This window comes from Pundamilia nyererei, unplaced genomic scaffold (genome assembly GCF_000239375.1).
Source record: "Pundamilia nyererei isolate P.nyererei 1_Seehausen unplaced genomic scaffold, PunNye1.0 scaffold00047, whole genome shotgun sequence".
NCBI classification, from domain to species: Eukaryota; Metazoa; Chordata; class Actinopteri; order Cichliformes; family Cichlidae; genus Pundamilia; species Pundamilia nyererei.
In genome coordinates this window covers 478,239-505,566 of record NW_005187448.1, presented here as the reverse complement: position 1 = coordinate 505,566, position 27,328 = coordinate 478,239, and the positions used below count along the sequence as shown (strand labels likewise).

Sequence of the window (27,328 nt, the reverse complement as noted above, 5' to 3'; positions counted from 1 at the left end):
GTGTGTGTGTGTGTGTGTGTGTGTGTGTGTGTGTGTGTGATGGGGTCCAAGAAAGAAAGAAAGCAGTACAGTTTATACGTTTACATTTTTAAATTTGAATATGTGCATTTTACTCCACTGAACACAACTATTCCCTGTGTGTGTCAGAAAATAGTCCTCTTCTACTGTGGGTTTATCTCGCTTACAGAACTGTGAAAAAGTACTAATTTCTTTATATGTTACTGCAAAGGAGCCGGAGTTTCTTATTATTTTTAAGGTGCTCTTGAACAATTATTCCCCAGGCCAGTGAGGTTTTTCTTTATTTTTTTAGTTCAGCCTGGACAGTTTGTGCCTGACCTACAAAAACACCAAAAACACAATCTGACAGATACAAAATAGTATTTTTGCACCAACAAGGTGTTTCCCAAACAGCTATTAGCCAAACACCTGCCATATCTCAGCATGGTGTTTGACATGCTCTCGCCTTAAGAAAAGTGAGGAAACTGGTCAAGCAGAGGACAAAAGAAGGAGTGGTACATGTGAAAAATATCTACAGCAGATGAACAGTATCTGATAGTCATGTCCTTAAAAAAAGAGGGAAAATCCAGCAAAAATCAGCAGACTTGACATGGGACCTGTGAGATGCTCTGGCCCTTCATTTGATCCATCTACTGTTCGCCAAAGCCTCATCAGAAATAGTCTCAGTGGAAGGGTGGCTGTCAATAAGCCATACTTAAGGAAGGGAAACAAGGAGGAAACACTGAGGTATGCCAGATTACACAAGAACTGGGATGAAAATCAGTGGCAGCAACTTATTGAGTGATTAATCCAAATGTGATATTTTCTGCTCAAGTTTTCATCAGTATGTATGGAGAAGGTCAGGAAAGAGGTACAACAGTGAGGGATTATTGTACATCTGTGAAACATGGTGGAGGCTCTGTCATGGTTGGGAGCAGCTTTTCAAACAGTGGTGTTGGGGTTGTAGTCAAAATTGATGAAATTATGAACCATCAGGTTTTGATCCACCGTGCATCTGGAAAGCATCTGATTGGCAACAGGTTCATGATCCTGAAAACACTGACAATGCAGTAAAAGCATACCTGGATAGGAAAAAACACAATGGAGCTCAATCAGTCATGATCTGGCCTCCCCAGAGTGTAGACCTCAACATTACAGAAGCCGTGTGCGATCATCTTGACAGAAAACAGAACAAAAGGCAGAAACATCCAAAGAAGAGCTTTGAATGTCCTTCAGAAATATTCCTGGAGACTACGAAAGAGTTCAGACTGTTTTGAAAAAGCAGTCAAACCAAATACTGACGTTCAAGCTTGTTAGAACTATATAATTGCCTTATGTACTGTATTTCAATGTAGAGTAATCACTGCACCTAATTCCCATTTTCTTCACAAAATACCAAGACATGAGGGGTGGCTCAAGATTTCTTCACAGTGCTGAATATTTCATCTATTTAACAGTAAGTTTCAGGTCAAAATCATTGTTTAAAAGCCACACCTGCATTAGAAAAGCCGACTGTTTACAAACATATCAATGAATAATTATTAGAAGCAGAGGCAACGTGTGTATCAGCACCTGGAGTTTGATTATGTTCACAGTAATGCAGCCAAAAATGACATGCATGTGTTTATGTGTGCGCATGTATTTGTTTGTCATCCTTTCCTTACATCTTGACTCGACAATCTCACTTTAGACTCACACACATAAACACAAACACACACATACGAACACACACGGACTCCCTTTTCCTGCAGCCCTCCCTCACATACCACAGTTCTTACATCGTCAGTAGCTGTGGTACTGTGAGACTGGATGGCTGATTTATTTTTCAAGTTTAGCCCCCAAATTTTAAAAGTATGGGGCTGTCCAAGCATCAAGAAAACCATACAACATAATTCCAACAATTAATATTATAAGTTTATGAGTGAAGGAGGCAAGAAGGAAAGGAGAAGAATTAAGGCTTTATGTTTCTGCCACAATTTATTCCTAAAATTTGTGAAGCTGCATACACTCCAGTTCAGTGTTTCTTCTTTGACATCATGTTGAAAGTTAATTAAAACCTCGTGTATTTTAATTCCCACAAGTTGTTCTTAACTTCCAAGTATGTCAGTCCTAAAAAATGTTTGGGGGGGTTTCTTGTTTTGTTTTGTTTTTTAGTCCATCACACACAGACGAACTGCTTGAAGAGATCTATAACCGCGAGAGATCTATTTAACAAATCCGTCAGAATTAGTACGACATGCTGATACGTTCCACAAAGCCTGTTCAATGTCACTGATTACTTTGGCAGATTAGCTTTACGTCTACTGTACACTAACAACAGTAAATAAAACGTCACCCATAAACTACCCTAATGTTATCACTGATGACTTAGAGTAGATCACTAAGCAATCAACAAGCTGCGAGTGAGACTCCCCTGTGCTGGAAGGTATTTATTACAATGGCCTGTTAGCTCCATCCATCTTTGACTCTCTTTGCTTCACTGCCAACTGGATGAGAAAGTGTCTATTTCCTCATCTGTTCTCCCTCTCCATTCAGATAGTGGTTAATAGGTCATCTGACTGACTTCCAACAGAAACACTCTGATTAAAAAGACATTCATCCTCTGCCCAGATAAGCTACATTCCGCATGCTCTGCAACAGAAGTCCAATCAGCACACAGACACTCGTCCGCCCATGCGTTCATATAACACGTGTGCAGAAACACATATGCAAAGATTCTTCTGTTTCTGTTTAATGTCTTTGTTAAATCAAAAAGTACACTGAGAACTAACACGATTTGTTGCCCCACAATTTTCTATAGCAGACACACATGCTAACAACTACTGTACAAACAAGTATTCTGTGTGTGTTCATAGCAACTCTGCAGGACTACAATGGGCCTTGATCTCACAGGCCGGCTTGCATGTGACCTCTGACCTGTGCATGCCAACCAGAGGTGAGGGTTCGTGCTGATAGGAGGGACTGGCTGACACTAATGAGACAGCGGGACCAAATAAGATGGATGAGCTGAGGGGAGAAGGAACTGTTCCAACGATCCAAAACGTTCGCGGCCCAGAAATCGCTGCACACCCACATGCACGGACACTGCACATGCACCAAGTACGATGAGCATGCGTATGACCAGGTCATGAAAGTTGCAAGTGAATGGCAGAAAAATGTAAACAAAACAAAAATATCCATTCTTGCAGAGATGCACGGAAAAACAGAGTAGAGTTTGTGAACAAATTCTGTAGGAGCTACTGCTTTCCTATTACTTGATGCTTAGGAGTTCCCACAGAGTTTGAGTCAGCGCATGGTTTCCATGCCAGAGCAGGCAGTCTGTAAAATGGGTAATGAATGAGGCAGGAAACTGTTGGATCCAGAACATACAGCCCATGCAAACTGATTCCAAGCCATTCAGAACCAGAACAAGTGTTAACACACCTGATGAAGCCAATGTGTGTGAAAAATGATTGTTTTCATATTTTTTTAAACTCATGCCCCAACTTTGCAGCCCGTGATCCACCAAAAGACTGATTCACTATTAATCTACATATACAGACACACGCCTAAATACCACTTTAAATATCACATTTCAAACTCAAAAACATTCTCTGTACACATTTCTGTGCTTCTTTTTCACCCACACACACACACACACACACACACACACACACACACACACACACACACACACACACACACACATACACACTGTAAGAAATAAATATGCAGACAAACACTAACATACTGTACTTCTGCCTTGGCACTAAACAACTACTCATTTGGGTACATATACACACCATGCCAATCCATAAATCAGATGATAATTGAGTAGCACTGTGCCAGTAATAAACAGAGTAGTATAAACATCCAGTGTCTGGGCTGGATACAAAAACCTCCCACTGGCATGCCGCTGGCTGCCTGCCTGGCAAACTCAAAGGCTCACTCACATACACACACAAACACTGTCACAGGATGCATTGACAGTAGTCAAAAGTAATGCAAAGACATTTATATAAACACACATATGGATAATTTGATATGAGAAAACACAGATGACCGCACTGATGACAGGATTGAAATGTGTGCAAAGAAGATTTGCAGACGTCAACATGAAAGAGAAGCTATATGTCTCCACAGGAAGCATATAAAATCTCTCATTGTGTTATTACTGTGACAGGAATGAAGACCATAAATGGATTATGCATTTACTGCCCCAACGAGACAGTCAAATCTAAGCTTCCTGAGGCTCAGATACAGTCAGTTCCCCCAATTTCCAACTTTATACCTGAGAAAATTTAAAAGGAGCCAGCAACCACAGCATGATGTCAACGTAATGATCATGGGCAGTGTGAGCAGTATTATGACGGTGGGGTTAGCGGGCACACTAAATATCTACTTACCCATGTCTGCAGACATTGACAGATAAAAACAAATAATAAGACATTAAGCTAAATGATTAGACTGATATTTAAACAGGTCACATTCATTTTCTGGACTGATTACATCAGGCCAAAAGAATGGCAACATAAAAGTGGTTTCAAGTGCTAGGACGACTCAATCTAGACAGTTTATATTTCATGGATTACCCCTTTATAAATACAGCACGTAGGAATGAGCTGAGGCCTTACAAAGATCCGGTTACACTCTAAGAACACACAATTTCTGACTTGTTACGAAACTGACTGAATTCCTTAAACCCTCACCTTTCAAGATCAGAGATTTTTTTCTCCTTGCAGGATTTGTCCATCTCGGCATCCTTTAAAGCTCCCATCAGCCTCTCCACTTCAGCTTGTGACTTCCTGGATTCCTCTCTGTAGCGGCCAACTTCCTGCTCTAGGACCCTCAGACGATCTGTGATATCCGGACACATCTTGACTGCTTCCTCTGTAGTTTGGATCTTTGAGTATATATGTTTGTGTAAGCATTGGGGGGTGAGAATGGATTCATTAGGTACAAACACAACCATGTGTGAACTGCTACCTAGACAGCATGAAAGCATTTGAAATATTCTCCACGTTGACCACTTCAGATCATTGTCAGACGTAGCTAAACACTCACACTTAGGCTTCCTAACACTTTACGGTTCATTACCAAAGAACAGGTTCAGATAAATAGAAAAACATTTCAATTCTTTTATTATAAGCATTTTAATATAGCTGAGCCTTAACCTATTAGTGCTGTTAGCCTAGCATGTAATATGCTAACAGCTAGCACTAACAAAAAAAGAACCTACCGTGGGGCTCACTGCTGGTGGCCCGTCTACTTTGGTTTTCACCTAGTTAAAAAAAGAAATTGTAGATAAACAAATAAACCTTGTGACATCCTGCAGGACTAAATCATTGGCACTGATAATTATACAAGAGCAGGTGTGTTATCATCTTGCATGAACCGAAAAGGAAAAGGTAAGTCAGGCCTGAATTCTAGGTTACAATTCATAATTTAGCTGCCTGCTTTTTTGTGGTTGGCTTCTATCAGTTCCCTCCTCAGGGCATCTTTCATGTAGAGCTAGGAGTTCATTATCATTATAAAATTACATACTTGCTCTGTTTTGGCTGCGATTTTATGAGACCACCAAACATCTCAATTCTTTTCAAAATAAATGCTGAAAGAAAAAAAGAAAGAACATAGTTATGCTGATCAAACCATTCTCTGAGAAAAATATCCCAAAGGAAGTTTCTAACCTAGAATTATCTTTCTCTGTGTTTCTGCTTTTTTCTCCTGGTCTTTACCTCTCTCTGTCTACTGTGTTTGTGAAGGTTATTTAACTTGTTGAGACAGCTGAGGCCACTCGTTTAAACATCATCAAGTGAATGTGCACAAACACTTGTGCGCGCGCACACACACAGACACACAGCCATGTTTCATCCACTTCAGAGTATATTACATTTACTTCCACCTACTGCCAACAGTTCCCCTCACGCTAACCTCAACCACTACTCAACCAAAAACTAACCATGTCTTAATCCTAACCAAGTCATCATACTCAAATTTAATGACCTCTGTTATTTTGGCATGCGCTTCACCTCCCAGAGGAAGTAAGGTCGACACAATGTAACTTTTCCATCTGGCAGGCGGGTCTGCACCCTACCCTTTCATTAACATCACCTCTTGTGCTCCAATGTGTTATTTTTTCAGTGGAATCCCATTCAACACTTATTATATAAAAGAGGTTATTGCTATGATAATTATTTTCATCCAGACAAGCTGTCAGTGCTTAGGTAAGTTTGTGCTGAGGGATTTATTTAACATCTATTCATTAGCCCAAGCTTTTAGCCTCAGTACAATTTACATTCTATTTATTTAGCTCCTAGTTTGACCATTTTTAGACAACGTTCACGTTACTGTTTCTTCTCGGCAAATACAGACAATATTAGAGCTTAACATCAGTTATGTTGAGCTATTTTAAATGCATATAACATTACAGTACTTATATAAAGTCTGTACTTTTAGTTTACTATTCTACTTTTTTATGAGTGATTTTTTTACAAACTAACTTTAAACTGTTACTTATTAGCCTGAGTAGATCAGCAGTTTGTTAAATCCTCAGACCATGCCAGATTCAGAGTCATTTAAATTACCTTTCTTCCCTATTCTGATGTTCAGCTTGAACTTCAGCAGGTGATCTGGAGTTGCTACCATGTTATTGGCTCATTATGATTATAATGAGAATATTCTCAGGTCCACATAAGCCTATGACGGTACATAAAGTTCATGACTTGTCACTATGCTTGTGCTGACTATCAAGGATCTTGGCAACAGCTCGTCCTTCCCTCGTTGCTGCTACATGAGGCTGAAAACACTCATTCATGTACATCAATCCACATCTTTCCCAGCCCAAAATGCTTTAGGCCTAAGTGGACCAGAGCATGCTATTTTCTTTCACTAGAGCACACAGACAAGTGTGGAAACCAGTGGCTGAGAGGATGGTAGGTCTAAAAGGAATTTGTAATATTATGAGAGGGGAAAGGCCAGAAAAGATACAATTACATGTACAGTCAAATTCTTATTATCATTCCTGGAAATGTCTCTTGGGTGTAAATATTTCAAAATATGTTAAATATGTGTAGCCACCAGACTCTGTGCTGAGTTTTTAAACACCTGGCCAAAGACTACCCAGCAACACTGAGTCTGACATGACAGCATATGACATTTGCCTGGTTTGAAAAGAAAAACGTGTCTTTTGAATAAGAGTCAAGTCTTTTAAGGTGTGGTGCTGCCTTGAAGATTTTAGCCAGCCCGCTCTGAAAAGGTCACTGCCTTCCCCGAGGTTCTTTCCTTTGAAGAGCTGGTGTTTAGTTCTAGAAGTCCTTTAATAAGCTTGGAATCAACAAATACTGTTTTATGGGAAGAGGATGAGGATGCACTTAAGCCAACAGAGCCCTGAGGTCACGATAAAAAGCTCCGCTAACAGCTTGACTGAGTCAATAATACCAGCATCTGCAGATACTGTCAGTGGACCACTGTGTGTACATGACCTGATGACAAACACAAACTCTGCAGCTGCTTGAGAAGCAAATCATATTTGTCCTACGAGAAAAAAAATATTTGTCCATCTTTGGAGGTCTTGGTGTTTGTCAGGTTGAAATAAAATGATGTAACCATGTAAAAAGCATTTAATGCGCAGCATGTGAAGGATGCTTATATTAACAAAAACAAAAGACCCTCCAAAATCGTTGTGACTCCACCTATTAGAAGCAAATACAACAAATGCAAATTTGGCCACTATTCCCGTGAAGGTCCCTGTGCACCTGTCGAGTCTCCTCAGGCTCCTGAAGAACATAATCTCTGGGGTTTGTGGTTAACCAAAGCGGTCATAAGAAGTGATGATCCTTGATTGAGGGCGGGCCAGTTGCACACAGAGGTTTATGTTTGGCCCCTGTGCATAGTGAAATTGCAAATGGTCAGAACCAACAGAACTGGGTTTCCCTGTAGCACATAAGGAGACAAGCATGAAGGGCACAGTAGAGAAATTGAAATCAGACAAAGTTTTTTACTTTTTAATGGAGGAATCACAAAACCATTTTATTGCACTTAGTACACTCCTCCATTGATCGATCCATTGCTCCATCCTCCATTCATCCACCTATCCATCTTTTTTCTGCTGGATCTGACTACCAGTCTAAGCAGAGAAGCCCAGGCCTCCCTCTCTCTGACCACCTCCTCCGTCACTTATAGAGTGACATCAAGCCAGCTGAGTGAACTGAGCGTGTACTGTGTCGGCCCTGGAGCCTCCTCCCAGTGGGTTACCAGTGCCCTACCCTGGAGTTAGGCCCAAGCAAATGGGGGACTAGCTTATCAGCGAGAGTCTGGTGGTCAAACCTTAGCCCTTCAGGCCAGCCCTCCTGTGGACCCACACAACACAGAAGGGTCTATCAAGTTCTGTGGTATGTGGGTGGCAAAGGCAGAGGCCTTGGCAGTCCAATCACCGATTACTGGACCTAGTAGTATTCAACTTTTATTCAAATTTTAAGCATACAATGACGAAATATTCAATACAAACGCCCAGCTTTTATTAGTGCATTCAAACTAGACAGGGAGAGCAAGCTGCCATAAAAAGCTTTGCACTGATCTGACTGAGTCAGAGCAAGAACTGACACAACAAAGTGTAGCGTTTAACACTGGATTTAAATTGTTAATTAAATGTTGTCGCAATTTGATAACTTTGCCGTACAAAACCTTGGAGCACAGCTTTTACGATGCCTAGAATTTGTTAAGTAAAAGCAGCAGTCAGCAGACGTCTCTGCGCTGAAGGACTCATGAAGGAGTGGTAGATAAGTTTGATCAGGATCTAATCAAGCGCCAACATAATTCCCCAGTGACCTCCCAAATACTTATAGCATAGCCTGTCCTGTGCCACAGCGCTACAGGATCAACAACACCGCCGCATTTAAATGCACGCAGACACAAACAGCAGACGTATCGACAGTTGCTTTTGTGCTGGCATGCAGGGACATGCCGACAGAGACACACGCATGTATACAGGTACACAACCGTCATCGGTCTTTTTGAAGAATCTCTACGTTTACATAACAGATTTGATTGCTGCGGAGTACACAAAACAGTCTAATTATGGCAGCACTTCTGCCACAGTGCGAATCTGTTTGCTACAAAAAGTTATTGAGCTGCTGCCACTTTCATGTGGTGCGGCATCAACATCCAAGAAGATATCATTTCACAGGAATGAGATGTGTGTACGCTTATTATGAGTATAAAAGAAAACATTCTCATAAATTCTGGCAGGACAGGGGTCTGTCCTGGCTTGTAAGCCTAGGAGAAGAAAGAAGGAGAGAAAAAAGATTGCAAGGCCCTCGACTTGGCACCCGCACAGGGATACAGGATCTCTCAGATCCATAAATCACTCTCTCTTAATTCATCCTTTTATCCCGTGGGACAAAGTGCAGGCAGGCCCTCTGCTAGGAAGTTGCTAACTATATTGTTGATGCTCACGGGGAGGTAATAATGTGGAATTACTCTTATTGTAAACGTTAGCATAGTAAGTACAAGGTACAGGAAGCATATTACAAGCACAACAAACATATAGTGGTTGTACTGATGGCTGTATGTCTGCAGTCCACACACATAACAGACCACCTCTCTTGTGTGTTCACAGTGCCTGTGTTCAATGACTGCAAAACCATTTTTGCGCAAAATGTAAGAGCCATGCATACTGCACACACATTTGTATTTTCTATTATCTAAACATCAATAGATAATACTTGAGTCCACACTGACCTCTGCATCTGGTCTCTGGTTCTGGGATGGGCTGGGGTTACCGAGCTGGTTCTGAGGCTGTTTCTGGGGGTGCATGACTGACAGTTTGTCTTTTAATTCGTGGTTCTCCTTTCTCAGCTGCTCCAGCTCCTCCAGCCGAACCCTGTCCTCCCGGTCCTTTTGTTCCCGGAGGTTTTCAATCACTCGCTCCTGAGACAGTGAGAAGGTATAAGAAGGTAAAATAAAAACTGATTTGGCAAGTATACGTAGGAATAAGAAAAAATCTGCACAAAAGTATGTTCATTACACGAAGCAGAAACGACATGAAATAAATCTGTTTTCCATCCATTGTGCAAAGGATTACCAGCCCTGTGCCATTATAAGTTTTTCCTATCATTATCGGCAGTATCTTGCCGAATAGGATCTCCAACAATCTTTACAAAGTGTGGCCAAAGACAAACTCATAAATGCCCACCATAAATAATACTGCTATAAATAATCGCAGTGACACAAAGGGATGGGAGCCAAGTAGAACAGAAAGAGGAGGAAGGAAGAGAAGGGCTGAGGGACAGACAGATTTACTGTGGGTGAATTAGACGGTATTGTAGATCACTCTAACAACCACACCGCCTGCTGATAAACCGAGCTGCAATGTCTCAAACATCATTTGCTCCTTTCTCTAATCACGTTGGAAAGCAGGACAACAGCTCTGGCCTTAAACCAAGTCCACCACATGGGAGGTTGAGCAAGGTGTGCGTGTTAAAGTGAATGTGTGCGTGTTTAGGTGTGGACTGAAATGATTACCAGGGTGTTTATTCAGGTGTTTATTTAGGCGCAGAGCACAGCTCAGCAATGAGACTTTACGACGTGGCATCACCGCATGATTGGCAACTTTAAAGTCCTGGGTAATTGGACAAATACTGCACTAACTAGCCCTGGCACAGTACATCACTACACGGAGAGGGCAAGGGAGAGAGACTGCTTGGCTAACAGGTCCTGACTCTGCCCACTTTATGAATATCTAGGATGTCTGGGGCTTAGAGAAAGACACCAGGGTATGATAATAAATCTGGCTCTATGAGGCCCAAGTGTACTGCACACATAAACAACAGAAAACACACATATGACATCACAGACAAGCACACATACATGCACTACAGAGCAGTGCTCAGCATGGGCACAGTGCCCCGGCCTGTTAATTAGAACCACAGCAGTGTGGCTAGTGACTGGCTCCAAGAGCAGGTTTGTGACAGAGTTTGTGATCAGCAAGACACACACTCGTGCTCGTAAACACATTACACACGCCCTGTGTTGACCACAACGTCTGAAAAGCTTGCCAGCATTCTCCTCATCACAGCTGAATAATATGTAGGCTGCATCAGAAGTGGTTTCTGGGTAAACAAATGGGCCGGCGCAGAAGAGGGATTTACAGTTTATTGTGCCATTATGCAAGGCTATGTGCAACGAAAACAAATGCTGGTGCTAAAAGACCATTTTAAGTGAAAACATCTATGTGCTGTGTCGCTCTGTGTGCTGCGAATACACTGAAACCCTCATTAACCAGCTTCTAATCTATTAACAGACAAAATGTGTGAGCTTACTGTAAACCCTTCTTGATTGAATAGATACAATCAAAGGCTGCAGGTCAATTAAATAACAATCAAGGAAATAACAGAGATAAACAAGAACACATACAGAGAGAGGAAAAGGAAGTCAGACACTCCTGTATTTGATTCCACTTAGGCTGGTTTTCACATTATCGGTGTCTAAACAGACTGCCTGAAAGATAATTCCACAGTGACACTTACTATACGAGCTAAAACTCTTTGAAATCTGTACAATCGCATGCAGGACTCCAAGTTTTGCTCCTGCAAGCCAAGAGAAATATATAACAGCAAATGCAAAGGCTCAAATGCTCAGTGGCAGAGGTACAAACGTGGCATCCACTGCATAACAGTGCAGTACAGCTGGACATTCACAACTGTCCTAACTGTGAACTCTTAACCAGCAGCCAGTGCCAACGAAATGTAAACCCGTATCGATCTTTAAGCCTGCTGTGCAAACAAACATGTAAATGGGAACCATTTCTTAGCCTCCAGCGCCAAGATGATAATTCTTTAGCCTATAGTAACAACACATGTGAGCTAGCAACAACTTTAAACATGCAACAAAGCGAGGAGAGATGGAGTCCGTCTGAAATCAAGCCAGTCACTTCAAGACAGAATGTATATACTGCTAGACCAGGATGTGACATCTCCATGGCGATGCTGTGTAAAGCAATTCACATCAAACTCTTTCTTTGTTGAAGCAGGTCTGCAGTTAAAGATCGCTGGCACCATTAAACCATGACTGCAAATCCATAAACAAATCACTAAAGATTTGTGTAGACAAGAAAAATAACACCATTATTCAATGCAATCATTTGCTTCAGTTTCTCAGCTTCTTTACAGGAACGTCTTTGCCCTGGAAGAGCGTTAATTCAATGTGTAAAGATTTAAACATAAATAAGAAAAGAAGCACATCGGCCAGCAAGGTGATTTTCCTGTGAGTGGCAGCAGGCTTGCTCTGTGCTGGTGAGCTTCATGGTGACCAGCTGCTCTCTCATATTTCAAAAAAAACAACAGACAATAAGTGTTTACAACGAACATCCAGCCCATCTATTTCCCATGTGGAGTAAGTCTGTTTGGTTGACCTTGGATCACATGGCAGCTGTTAAGCGCAATGATTATGTCTACACTGAATCCTCCTATTCATGTAGACACATGCAGTACTGTCTTAATTAACTGCTTTATTCGTTGTGTTATTGTATACACAAATCTGAGTCTTATGTTGGAGCATTACAGATCTTCATTGGGCCCAATTATTGTGTTTATTTGTCTGTACAGTTGTCCTTTCTTATTTTATCTGAAGGCCTTTATTGTGATAGAAAGCTTAAAGAGAAGAGGAGGAGAGAAACTGAGGATGCACCATCGGATACAAACCTAATATTAGAATAACACTCAGCAAGTACTGACTACATCCCACTGAGACTTTACATCGCATGGCATGTGCACAGTATGTGCACAGTATGCACAGTATGTTTGACTTCTTCTCTGTGCATAGCTTTGTTATCTGTTATTGCATTTCTATTCCATGTATTTGCTCAGCACTGTTTTTTCTCCTTTCCTTATTAAAACTAACATTTTTCACTCTGCCTTCACCCTTGCATTCCTTGACCTCTCCCCCCATTAATTCTAAGGCCACCTCTACCATCGGGGCTGTGCCTCTTCTGCCACTCAGCTTTTCCATCGCTCCATTTCTCTTACATTTGAAATCCTCCTCATTGTATACATCATTCCCTCCCTGCGCCCGGCCCAGTTACAGACATGGACTAATCCTCTGTGTGTGTTCACCATAGACTTCCCCTCTACCAGTCCCTCTTTCTCTCCCTTACTACTTACAGATAGGACCACATCTAGTGTGGTCTAAGTCTATAAATTAGGATTTTATGTCGTTAAATTATGGCTGTGAGTCACAGTAAAGCATGAAAATTAATTAAACCATAAGCCATATCCTAGCTTCCCTGAAACGCTTGAAAGGGTAAAACTTTCCACATTACTCCACACCAACCAGCAGACTTTCACATTTTTCAAGCGTTTTGTCCTTTACACCTTCCATCCATCCAGCAACAAACAGGACAACATCTCTCTGAAACTCAATCCTTGAGTGTTGATTTTCGCCTTTTCTTTTTGGATACTTACAGTGCTTTTCCCCATCACTCTTACCTTTTCTGATAAAGCTTCTTCCAGTGTAGCCAGAGCCGTGTCTGTGTTGCTGGAGTCGGTTTGAAGGCCCTGAACCCTTTCCCTCAATCCAGCCACCTGTTTGTCCTTGTCCTTTAACTGCTCCAGCAGGTTCTCAATCTGGGGAGGAAGAACAATGAGAGTGAAAACAAAGAAATCCCACCAGTGGAATATTGTTGTTAAACAAACACAAAATATTCATCATGACTGATGGAGTCACACAAAAGTTTAGACCAAACTTGGAAAGTTAAGTAGCATTTTTACCCAGTTGTAACCAACTGAAGGCTCACAACTGGAGATTGTTTGTACCCATGAACCGCACACATACTTTTTGGCCCCTGGGGACCCATCTAGAAGAGGAATCAAAACACTGAGTCGTTTGTAGAGCTTCTGACTGCATTTTCCTGCCGTTTTGTCATCGATTCTGATGTGACGTCTCAGAGACAAGCAGCAGTGAAAGCCTCGATATAGCAGTTTGCATCACAAGAATTATAGATGGAAGCACAGCATGCAAATACATTTATTGTATGTCTGTCTATTGGAACAGTAAAAACACCAGTGCACTTCTCTGTGGCTGTGGAATACTTATATTATTCTATGTTTTAATCTACTGCACCACAGCTCTTGTGTTTCTTGTCACTTGTATCACATAAAATGCCTTTTTTTTCTTTATATTACTGTGTGTAGATGGTTTTCTGTCATTTCTACAGTTTCTTGCTGTATTTGTGTCCTGAGCTTTTACAGGGTCTGGCCCACTATCAGACAGCACTGTCAAAATTGCTGTTGTAATTTTTAATCATCAGTAAAACTTAAAAATACATTTTAACATCTGCAGCAGTGTAAACAAACCTATTTATGCAATTATAATAGTGTATCTTTTTGTTGCTGCTGTAGTTGTACTGTCACGCTGTTTGGTGAAATCCACCCTCAGTCACTTTATTAGCTTTTCACCTGCTTATTAACACAAATATCTAAGCCAATTGCATGGCAGCAACTCATTGCATTAAGGCATATAGGCATCCAGACAACCCCACTCCGCGGTTCAAACTGAGCATTAGAATGGGAAAGTTGATTTTAGTGACTTAGCATCGTTTTTGGTGCCAAGCAGACTGGTGTGAGTATTTGAGAAGCTGCTGGTCTACTGGGATTTTCCCACCCAGCCATCTCTAGGCTTTACAGAGAATTATCTGAAAAAGAGAAAATAGGCAGTGAATTGCAGTCCCCATGGCATAAAAGGTCAAAGAAGAATGAACAGACTGCTTCCAGCTGACAAGAAAGCAAAATAACTCAAATAATCACTCGTTGCAACCAAGGTATGCAAAAGAGCATCTCCTTCAAGCAGACTGGCTACGATGCAGAAGACCACCGCGTACCGTTCCTGTCACCTAGGAACAGGAAATTGAGCTGTAATTAACATGGGCTCACAAAAACTGGAAAATAGAAGATTGGGGGGCAAAGTGCCTGAATGAGTTTCTGCCGTGACATTTGGATGACGGTCCAGAATTTGTCTTAAAAATCATGAAAGCGTTCACCCGGTGCTTATCAAGAGTTCAGGCCAGTAGAGGTGTGGGGGATATTTTTTTGGCACACTTGGACCCTCTCAGCCCCCTGTACAGTCACCTTAGACGTGTGGTGTAATGAGAGATCTGCACCATGGATCGACTGTGGTTCCTCACATGACAGCAAGAAACAAAATCTCTGAGAAATGCTTACAGCACCTTGTTGAATTTGTGTAATGTAAACGGAGAAAGTTCCAAAAGTAAAAGGGATCCAAACTGGCAGCAAGGTGTACCTAACAAAGTGGCCAGAGAGCAGAGTGGACAGCGACTCCCATTCCTTGAATCTATGTCCAACAGACAGTGTGGCATTAACAACATTCACTTTATCAGTTTAGTAGTTTTATACTAAGAGTTAATTCAGCCCATTGACTTGCAGGACATCTGCCTTTTTGCAGTTAACCTCATGTTGCTAAAGTGGTGGTGTAATAGTCTCTATCTGATGAACATCTGCAAAACAGAACAAAAGCACGGACGCACACACACAAAAGCACACAAACACAAAACGCTCTGAGCTGTACCAAAACAAAACACTAACAGATGCAGCTGGAGCAGGATACAGTGCCATGCAATGAGACTCCAGAGGTCTACAAATTAGTTTCAAAGGGACATCTGGTGATAATGCATGTTAATATGGTGACAGGGACTTGTACAAGCACATCTGATATTCCCTTGAATTCTGGATTAATATGATTATCATGAAAAAAAGATTACGTTCTTCTTCTTTAGTAGGTTTTTGCTTTCAACAGACAAAGTGTCCCATTCCCTCACCGCTGCAATGAATTAATAACACGACTGACCCAAGTGATCCATTCTTAGATCAGGGCTTGTAAGCCTAACCCTCACCGTCGTACAACAAAAGGGATTCGTTGTTTAATGAACATGAGATTCCAATTTTTCAAAAGCCCTCCGGGCCACCAAGAGACCGCGGTTTTACTGCAAAAGTGGCAGGGTAAAAAAAAGTTGCATTCCAGTCATGGGTGCATAGATAGATAATGTTCAAATCTCTGCAGCTATTTTACAAATGAATCCAATTAGACTCGACTTTGGTGTTTTCTGCTCCCTGGAGGGCAAGAGTGAGGCTTTAAGGGAGCCATCTTGGTTTTGGGATTTGAGGGAAAGTGATAGAAGGGGCTGGAAAACGCAGCCAAGACCCCTCGGCTGATCTTGATAGGTTAATAACAGTCATTACACAACCAAGCTAAAGGCTCTGCTAGGTTAGTCCACGACCGATAGAAACATTAGAGCCTTCAGGGAATGATGGGAAAGCTTCACACTACCAGACTTAGATAAAGTTCCCAGTAATTCATGATTGCCATGGGTGTGTTTGATGGTATTTTAGGATGGACACTGTGAGAAAAGGGAGGGGTATATGGGTTGCTCCATTCATTCTTTCATGTTTCTCTCATTTGAAATGAACGGACCAAAGAAGTGCTTTTATTTACTTCACTTAACTGGGATGTAAGTGCACGCAAGTCAAAGCAACAAATACACAATTCTTGGTCAAGGCTGACAGATTATTCGAGACTTAACTCTGTAACAAAATGCAAGAAATAAAGGCGGAAATACATGAAAACAAACTTTGTGGCCTCTGGTTGTTGGGACTCAGTGGCCTTGTTGGCCAAACGCACACACCAAAACATACAGTACACATGCACTTATGCACACCCTTGTCCCTGTGGGCTACATAGAGCCCTATTTTAGGCCAAATTGAGCATGTCACCCCTGGTCCTTAGATAAATGATTACATTCTTCACCAGTCTTAAGTTTGCTTTGGCCTGGTCCTACAAAATAACAACCGCTCGATGAAATATTTAGCCTCGTCGCTTGGCCCGCTGTGAAATTGTGCAGAAAAACATTAGAAGCAACTTAAACCTTATAGCAGCGGATCAAAATAAGCCGAGCGAATTGCGGATATGGGAAAGAGGGCAAGGAATTCTATCAGAATTCTCAAACTTCAATCGCGCACTTGTAGGAGAAATGTCCTGTGTGGACAGGCGAGGAGCAGGGCAGCTGTGTGCCTTTTCGGGAGAGAGGGGGCCTCTCTTCCAGTAGCTCGGTTGTTATGATGAGAACAGCAGTCGCTCATTTTATCTCCCTGTGCATGAGGCGACCTCAAACTAAACTCCCGCATCTCTCTTTCTCTTCCTTCCATGCACACACACGTGCATGCACACGCACACACGTGCATGCACATGCACAAGCGCGCGCACACACACACACACACACACACACACACACACTGAAGCCTTTTATCACTGAACTATTGGGCATATGTCATACCATTCTCCAACCAAACACACCTCCCCGTGGAAGCGGACCACCTACAGCAGCCATCTTCCAGACCAGGCACTGCGATGTGGACTCTCCGTTTCAGTAAGTGTGTATCCTCTTGAGAAACCATGACGTCTGTCTCAGTCATCTCCCACACACATGGCGCTCTGCTTTTTACAGCCACGCTGTTTTGACTCTGATAAAGTTATCAAAAAGCTGATATTGCAGGAATAGGTTCTCATTAAAAGTGGGAGTGCTGATGTATACCTATCACTGACCTTGACTCTGAAGATGCTATTGATAGGGAGTTCAAACACGCAGCTAAAAAAATGAAACACAGCACAGCACTTTATTCCATTTGTTTGATATTCTTGCAAATCCGCTGGGAACCGTGTTTTTGCATGACAGTTGTAGTCTGTTAAATATAATTAACACAAGCTGAGTTCTAAAGTAACGGGAAAGAAGTATCAGGCTCTGTGTCTCTGGCAAAAAATGGTCATCTAAAAGCAGCTTGTTCCGGAGGAGAACCACAAACCCGGTTGACCCGTCTGTCGTCCAGCCAACTAAGAACTAGAACTCTGTGGCTGCCAGAGGAATCATTTCTCCAGAACACAAAGGAGACCAGGGTGGAGTGTGACCACCATAAAAATACAATCATTTGTATTTCTAGAACACTTTTGTACCAATAAAAATACCAAACAATAATTGGGTGCACTTTTTGAAAGGCAACTTACTTGTCATCGCCTCTGAAAATATGACGGCGACAACTGTAAAACCCAAAGATCCTGGCGCTGACATCCATGTGTACATGCTTTCATATGCTCAAACACACACACACATAAGCAAAAACAATAAAAGCAAAGTGAACAACATGCAGTAACTGTACGCGTATTCCTCTAGAGAAATCTAGGTCACCGTTAAACAGAAACAGTACGGACATCTACATGCTGGAAATATCATACCGCTATGTCAAGCACTCCGCAATCACACGCAGCCATGGTAGTGCATGCTTAAATGTGTGCGCACGCATATTGTTCCCATCTCCAGCCATCAAAGGCTGTTGATTCCTGGATTAATAAAAGGGCTCCTTCCTGCTTCTGAGCACTCAGACACGGCTCTTCAAAGAGAAACACAGCCTATGTCATGAAGAACAGGGAACACGGTGACCTTTTCAGCGTGAGGTGGGTGTGCTTGCACTTCATTTAACCCATGTCCCACCATCACCCCCCATCTCTGTCTATGAAATGCAACAACATGGGCAAACTGGCAGAATGGAAAGACCGATAATATGTATGTTGGCGCCTCCATGTGGTAATATGCCGTCATAAGTTCCCTGTTTGATTTGGAACGGATCCTTTAGATTTAATGTCAGGGATTTGCTTTCAACTGTGTGATTCATTACCACTAAGTTCTTTGAAGTGTGTATATACAGTGAGTTATCTTGTTTATCTTCACTTTACAGAGCAGAGTGACACAAAGGACATAATGTCTTCTCTGGCTTCAGATTTTACCTGCACAACCTGGAAATCCACGAACACTCAAAACACTGCTTCATTTTACTTTTGGCAGCAATACCAGGAAGCATCAACAATGCAGAAAGGGAAATTTCCTACCATTCCCATCATTCCCTAACAGCAGATTCACCAGTACTGAGGTGTATGGCTGAGAATGTGAACGCCAACACCTTTCCCAGATTCCCATCAGATGTCGTTCCTAATGTTGTGCAGCTCTGCTTGAAGATTCATTATTGGTTATCGACCGTAGCGGCAAAGCACAATGACGTCACAAGACGAGTGGTGCCCCAGAGAGGAGTTAGGTGAAGTGTGATGCTCAGGTTCTGGAATCATCCGCACTTTGCTTAATGAGGAAAAAGTCATTTCTTTTTAATTTTGCTAATGTACTGCTGCACATCAAAGAGAGCAAATGACACTGTCCATGTGTATGAAGAGGTATATCTCGACCACCTAGGCTTTAGAGGAGAAGTATATATAATATTCTTTTCCAACCTTGCATTTGTGAACAGGAGAATAACATTTGTATATATAATTACACATTTATTAGTAATAAATGGCTATAAAAGTAAAGTTATTACAGAGAAGCAAGAAAAACAGCTGTTAAACAATGTTGTTACTACTTAATTAAATAATGCAAACAGATTTTTTTTTTAGCTCTTTTGAAGTGTTGTCCAACACTTGGCTGCAGCTTAGCTAATTGCACAAACGTGTTCTGCTACTGTGTGCTTGCATGTGACTTCATGTCAGTGCTCGGCAATGCCATGAGACCAAAAAGGAGCATGCAGAGGCAGACAAGCAGGCAGAGCCAAGAATAAAAAAAACAGCTGAAATGCAACTGGAAGCAAGCGAAAGAAGCAGAATTCTCTACGGGTTTCACTACGATTACAACTACGGATTGTAACTCTTACAGAAGCTTCCTCACCATTACCCCAACATTCATTCTGCTTCTTACCACCGGTGACTGCTCACAAATACAAAGGTGCTCTGTGTTCTTTAGAGAAACATATGCTCTCATTTGTATGCAGCCACAAAGGCACGTAAACATACACAAATGTAGACAGACATTCACGTTGTGCTCACAGACAAGCAAGAATACATAAAAACCCTTATAATTCAAGGCTACTTTCTTATATATGTTTACAAGCAAGCAACTCTCATTGTATGAGCTCATTTAAGAGGTCATATTATATTTTAGAAGATAGGAATATCATTTATTGTCCCTCATGTGGGAAATTCAAGTGTTCCAGCAGCAAAGTGACAAGCAGATGGAGCATGCAGTTTCCCAAAAAAGCAAAGAATAAAGTCCAACAGTCGAACAGCTGCTGGGAGAAAGGACCTGCGATAACGCTCGTCTGTGCACCTAGCATGCAGCAGTCTGGCACTGAAGGAGCTCTCCACTTCTGCAACAGCTTCATGCATGGGGTGGAAGACATTGTCCAAGCCGTAAACAAAGGATGTGTTTGGATACCTGCATTTTAACTGCAAACCTTTTGTAAAATCTACATATGAAAAAAAGAGTAGCTGGTCATACTGCAAGTAATTTTGGAAATGCATGAAAACATAAAGGGGTGTATGCAGGAGTCCAATTCTGGTTCAGCCTCCTATTTTCTTTCCTTACAGAAAGTTCTTAAAGAGATATGCCTGTACTCACAGAAGCTGTGGTAACAAAAGCATGTTTCCTTTTACCCGTTTCTTTTCTTTTTCACCAGACCAGCTGACCAATAACAGCAAATTGGGCTTTTCAGAGGGAGCGCGGTCTTGAAGAGGGAGGAGCTGAAACTGTGTTATCCACAGAAGGCGCTGCATTAATGAACAGCATGAGAGAGAAGAAAATATGTTTTCTGAACATGAAAGAAAGGGCTTCTGTTAAAGCACAGGCACTAAATAAAATTGGTAACCTCTAAATGAGCATAAAATGACCTCAATACATGAACTAGGTTAAAGCAGAACACCCACAATTTTTCTGGTCAGATATTATGTTAAATAGGTCGAAAAAAAGAATTTGGACAAAGAGGCCACACTGAACAACAGGCTCCAGAGTAAAACGTGTATAACAACGTCGCCAAAGCGTAAGCGTTTCTGCTTCACTAGAGCTTATAATTGAAAAGCCAGTTAGAGAGGAAAAAAACAACAACAACAAAAACGTTAGGAATTAAATATTTAACCTCCCACCACCTCAACCTACCAATTGGGGGGAAAAGTGCGTGCACACAAAATTATAATAGGGGTCTGAGTAATTTCAGATAAGATCTTGGGAACAAATGAGGGCAGCTGTGAGATGGATAAAAGGCAATGGTTTACAGTTATTTTAACTTTGCTTGTTGGCTGAAAGTAGAGAGGCTCGTTCTGCAGATATAACACAGCCTATCTGAACTACAAGCACCTCTTTAGACTGTTTCGACACTGACGTAACAGATGCATCCAAACAATGGCAACATTTATAGAATATTCAAGTAGCCTAATATACAAGGTCTACTGTTCGTGTAGAGCTTGTGCAAAGACACTTTGATTTGAATACATACCCAAAGAAGCAGGAAATCATCTCCACTTGTATACTTCTGGACTTTCATTGTAACATGTGGCTTATTCTGAACATACAGTTCCAGCCTCTGAAGAATACAGGCACACAATCAGGTTGTGATTATTATCACGAATGTTGGGCTGGGGTCAGGCAATGGGGGCTACATATAACATTTACACATTTGACAAGTAGACGTCCTCCCCCTCTCTCCGCACATTCTTCCAGAAAGTAATTCACTCAGAAACCTTCCACGTGCATTCATACATATCAATTAGACATGAACCCACACACGTGTAGAGATACAACACCCACCGACCTGCAGACAAAGGGGATGACGGAGGTGCAGACAGAAAGACGAAGCAAGCATTGTTTTCCCACTGATTTATTCTGGTTGACCAAATAGCAAAGTGAGCGGGGAGAGACTCCTGCAGACCCAGACAGACTGCACTTGTGCAAGCTAGGCCGTATGTGAATGTGTCTGTGTGTGTTGGCCAAGTTGATCCACGTCCACGATCTTTAGGCTCCAGACCCTATCTCTGCCCCCCTCAGCTGTGGAATGCTGCAATGATTGCTGGGTAATTACCCCGATGCTTTAGTCCTCTGCTCCCAGCACCATTAGTATTAAATCTTTTCTTTTTCTTCACTTTGGAGGGAGGCAATGGCCGTCCTTTGATCAGAAAGAAAGAAACAAAGGAAGAAAGAAAGAAAGAAAGAAAGACTGGCCACCCGGCGGGGACCACAGCAGCTGTCTCCACCTGTGGCTTCTGACCCAGGCCCACTTTACAGTGATCTGGTCAGACAAGTGAAATGCAGTGTACAGTCGTATAATTCAACTCCAAGTGGTCAAAGTTTGACCCATTTTCTCCTGATAGTATTAGGCATTAATTTTATGAAACACTAACACTGGACTGCCAGCAACTGTGGTTGAAGCAGGTCAGCGTGAGTGATAGCGTGTCATCATCATGATACAGTCAGATTTGAGCTCTTCATTGAGTTGGAGAATCATCAAACACATTTGATTACTTGAACTGAAGTATGTATTTGTGGTCAGGCAAAAGATGGCCTGGAATAGCTGGGGGCTGACATATGGCCCAGTGCTAGGGTTGTCTTGACTGATGTGTAGCCTGGCTCCAATCAGCCAGCCTCAGGCTCTCACCATTAACTCTGGCTGATTGCTGATAGGAACAGAGGGGGATACAGGGAGGCCTATCACAGGCAGTTTACCAGAACCTCCCCAGCTACGATGGGCTTATCTGCAGCCGTGTCTCTGCGCTGTGATTGGTCAGCTGGAATCCATTAGGATGAAAGGCATTGGTGGCCTCATCACAGATCTATCAAGATCACACACACTAAAGCAGGAACATGAACGTAGATGTGAAGAGTTATCTGCACGGATCTCTGAGCTGCTGCACACACAAGCACTCACCTGGAATACGCACACAGAATCCTACAGATGTGTGCAACAAAGGCATATACTGGAAAATAGACGAGCGAACTGACTGGCATGTAGCCGTGTAATCAGAGGTCTTCCAACAGACCTGCTGGAACACCTTTTACCCCTTTTATCCCCCGAGAATCATGAATATATCTTTGCTTTGGCACATCGCACTATTATGTGTGTTTAGCAGTACGAAGAGCTGATTTTGTTTTTTTAATGGAATATATTTGGCTTGGACTGTTGACATGACAAAAAAAGCAGTTCAAACGGTAAATATAAAACTCTCTAAAATAAGCAAAGCTTCCTGGTTTGGATTAGAAAATCTACTGGTTAAGAAAGAGTACCAAAAGATGACAACTACAACCCTTTTTAGATTTCTATATCAAAACCTGTGGACATGTTTCCATCAGTATTAAGGGCTGATCTTACACCAAAGTGTCACCAGACATAATAACCTGTTTTAATTGAAAGTGCTTATTAACAATGGCAGCCCTCCTCTACGTGGCCTCACCTCAACAGCTGCAAGTTGATTTGGGCAGGCAACTAAAGTTTCCACAGCAGAATGTGTTAGCATCACTCCAGATAGACATTTTAATCACGTCTGAGCCCTCCAAGCAACTAATTATACTCAAATTCACCTGGGAACAGAGCACAGAAGAAGAAAACGAGAGGAAACACATGCAGCAACGGGGGAACAGTTAAAGGTAAGTGAAGCTGTGAGATGCACTGCGAACTTGTAGAGGTGGAAAGTAAGGGATTTTGCAGTATACTTAGTCTTCAACACGCTCAAACCTGTAACTGAAGCCACCTTGTGACTATCCACACAAAAAAGACACACTTGTTATCACTGTTTTGTTAACAAGGTTAGAAAAGGTAACTGTTTGACATGCTCAGTGATAATCAGATGCACACATCTGTTTGTCTGTTTAGCTATTTAACTACCCTAGCTCACCTGCAACCACGACAACAAAAGGACCAATTCAAACTTGGCTGTAAAATACACCTAATTCTAACCTCAACTATAAAAAACTCTTAAGCTAAAACAGCCTTTGTCTCAAAAGGTCTGTCCAAAAGGGACAACCAGTCAAAACGCCCTCACTTTCCAAAACTGTCTTCACTTCCAAGGTCAGCACAGCTATTCTTGTCAAGTTGCAGTGACATTTCACTGTGGACAGCCTCACCCAAACCCTAACCCCTTCATTAGGACCAGGCTTTGGCCCCCATGAGAACTACTGGTCTCCACAAGGTTGGTGGACGCGGAAAAATCCTGTTAAGATGTAACAAAAACGCACACACCTACACACACACAATAAACACTGTGTCAATGCTGGACTAACATTTTCCTTCTATCAACATGCAGCATTTCCTCTTGCTATCCATATGCATCACACTCAACAGTACTAGTGTGTTGGGACGATGTATAAAATATTTGGGGGGAGAAATGGCAAAGAGAGAAAGTGGAACACTGAAGGATGTTTTGGGAAATATCTATGTGGGTACAAAAGGTGTAACATGTAGAAGACATTACAACAAGAGACATTAAAATGAAAATCTTTCAACCAATGTGAAAGCTCATTAACGATAAAACATTCAAGACAGAAGAACAATTGCTCCAGAGAGACAGTGAGCTGAGAGCTGAGTGGGGGAGGAAAAAGAAGAAATGCATAAGGCCAGGGGACAACTCGATTTATCTTCATATCAATCTCTTTCTCTCTCTACTTTTCTTCACAATCAAAGGGCTAGCCATGTTGATGAAACCAGGCCAGAGCCAGTGATGACACCAGGCCAGAGCAAGTGCTGAAAGGGTCTGGCAGAGGATCCACTCAAACAGAGGTTGGTTCCCCTGAGAATGTCTGAGCGAGACCTGCTAAGCACTATAATAGCTATAAGAGGGGCCCTTGTGTACACGGCATCCTTCCATATAGACGCACAAACATTCACACATTGTGCTCGGTCTGCAGCACATGTAATCCAATCTCCCTGCCTGTGGTTGCTATAGGAGGCAACATGATAGGGGATACTATACTTCCATGCATACAGACAGCCTTTTTAAAAGCATGAATATGGATTGAGATGACCACAATGTTTGAACATGAATAACATATGTAAGCCAAAACCACACCACAACCGGCCATGCATATGTACCTCCCACAGCCCTACCCCCTCAGAGAAAGAGGAAGAAGAAAAAGAACCAAAAATGAAAAAATAAATAAATAAATGCATCATTATGCATTGGTCATGGTCTCATAGACCAAGGGCTTGAACAGAGCTTCCACTGTTCTGCATGATACACAAGACCAAAATGCCCACACAACTTCTTTTTGTCATTCAAAGACCGTTTCCTCATTATTTTTAGTTAAATTAAGCCTCTTGCTATTAAAATCACCCCAGGGCTCAAACTATAGCAGTGACATCATGGTACCATGCAATAATTCATGGTGAACATCCATGTCGATGCCAGCAAGAGAAAATTCCTCTCACTCTCTTGAAACAGAGAACAAGGCAGTAATGGCACAAACTGCAATTTAAGCTAGTCTGTGTCGCAACGTCTGTGTAATCATTTTAAAAAAGGGGTAAAAACGCACCACATGTCAGAAACCCTTAAATATCAAATTCAAAAGGGCCTCACAGACATAAACATGGCTTTACTGCATCTTTATGAATCTGTTAATTAATACAAAAAATGAAACCAATAAATCTGTTGAGGAAAGCTAAATATGTCATTAATTAGTATGTTTAGATGAAAACTAAACCAGAAATTCCACAGAAAAGAAAAGCTGCAAGAAAACAGTAATTATTCAAAAATCCAAGATACCACAGGAGTGGGCGGGGCAATTCAAAGGACGCTAAACTACAACGAAGAACATGCGAGTAAACGAGACTGATGCCGCAAACCTGTTGTCCTGTTTTCATTTACATTCGTTTTTTCAGCTTCCTCCCGTCCGTATCGTATTACACTCACATCCAACAGGCTGTTCTTGCTCTTAGATACAACGACACACACTGACCCACACAGGAATCCAATATCATGCACCAGTTGACCTGTCATCAGCCTTTATCTTTCTCACCAGCTCTCTGGGTGGCGGGTGCTGTTTGCAGTGAAGACAGAGAGCCTGTCGCAATAAAACAGATGCATCATCTGAACCCTCAAAGCTCTTTTCATCAGCGGGGGAACATATATGAGAGATTAATAGCTCTATGAAATCTGTTTAGTTGACTCATTGGAAGCTGAAAATTTTATGAAGAGGCTTGGCACTTTCCATAAGATTTAATCTAAACCTCATTACATCGTGTCATGAAAGTAAAAGCAGTGCTTGTACACAGCACATGGTTTAGCTATTGAAATAATATTCTCAGGATGTTTTTTTCTTTTCCCCAACTGTGCGGTTTGTCATATCAAAATGTCCCTAGTGAGGGAAATGTAACCCCACGTTTTTTAGATAGAGTTATCTTTCACAGAAAAAAAGAAAAAACTTTATTCAACACTGAGAAGTCTTCAGACACAGCTGGGGGTGTGGGGATGTGGGGGCTGGTGGGGAAATAACTTCAACAGGATAAGACTGGTAAGGAAACGAGCCACACTCCTGTCTTTCCTCTTGTACACAGATCTGTAAGTTATAGCCCAAGCCTGCTGGGAAACGGGAAATTTGGGAAACAAATCAGTACGAAATGGTCAGTTTACAGAGTGGTTACAGTGCGCACAAAGTTAGTCAAAGAAGTGCACGTTTCAAAGGAATCATATCTAGAGATCATGACTAGCATTCCCATTCCACTTAAAAATGTGACCCAGATAGCAATGACATTAAGATATCTTTTTAAAAATATTACCATAAAAGGATTAGTTCTCCCAAAGACCACATTTGCTCACATTCTTTGGGGTTATTTAGCCACACAAACACATACAGTCATATCTGTCAAGGCTTTCTGGCAACAGAACACACCAGTTTAAAAATCATGTAAATTACAGAAACACTGAAACTGAGTTCTTTCTTTGTCTTTCTTTTGTTTTTAATTAAATTCATTGAATTTGTATCTAATGTCAGCAATCAGTTTCAGAAAAAGTGCAACATTTACTCTTCTGTTGCATCACATCTTCTTCTTTTAACAACATCCTACAAAAGACTTTGGGTACAAGCCGTTTTAGAGTCTTCATCTACAAAAAGGTTTCACCTTCAAAGCACTAACAGCCATAATAGTGGTGCGGATGTTTTTCCCACCATATGCACGAATACAACCCCATGCCATCACTCACACTGGCTCCCAGTTTTCAGTTCCTCATCTTAACTGAACTCAGGCCCGAGGAAGTGGGTGGCTGTTTCTGGATGTTACTTTGCACTTTTGTATCTTCGTCATAAGCTAAAATAGTTGGAAAGTTAATACACAAGTCAGTGACCCAATAATTTCCCCCCTTCAGCGTAACTCCAACATATCACCTACACCGACCTGCAGCACAAAAGTACCTAGGAGGAGTTGGCCGTCCGGCTGCGGTCTGGGGTGTGGGGCCTCCCTGCTGCTGCGGAGTCGGGGTGGTCTGCCTCTCCCCACCGCAG

The 27,328-nt window shown here is 41.8% G+C and overlaps 1 protein-coding gene across 3 annotated transcripts in view; it reads right to left on the bottom strand.

Annotated features, from left to right (window-relative positions):
• The window catches only part of LOC102195210 (ERC protein 2), a 159,138-nt gene that overhangs the window by 90,744 nt on the left and 41,066 nt on the right, over nt 1-27,328 (bottom strand). For all 3 annotated transcript variants that reach the window (XM_013910740.1, XM_013910742.1, XM_013910741.1), the window contains 5 exons: nt 13,458-13,595; nt 9,715-9,903; nt 5,216-5,257; nt 4,686-4,879; nt 4,383-4,388 (listed from right to left, as the gene is read on the bottom strand). In XM_013910740.1, coding sequence (XP_013766194.1) covers nt 4,383-4,388; nt 4,686-4,879; nt 5,216-5,257; nt 9,715-9,903; nt 13,458-13,595 — 569 coding nt within the window. The remainder of the gene's footprint in view (nt 1-4,382; nt 4,389-4,685; nt 4,880-5,215; nt 5,258-9,714; nt 9,904-13,457; nt 13,596-27,328) is intronic.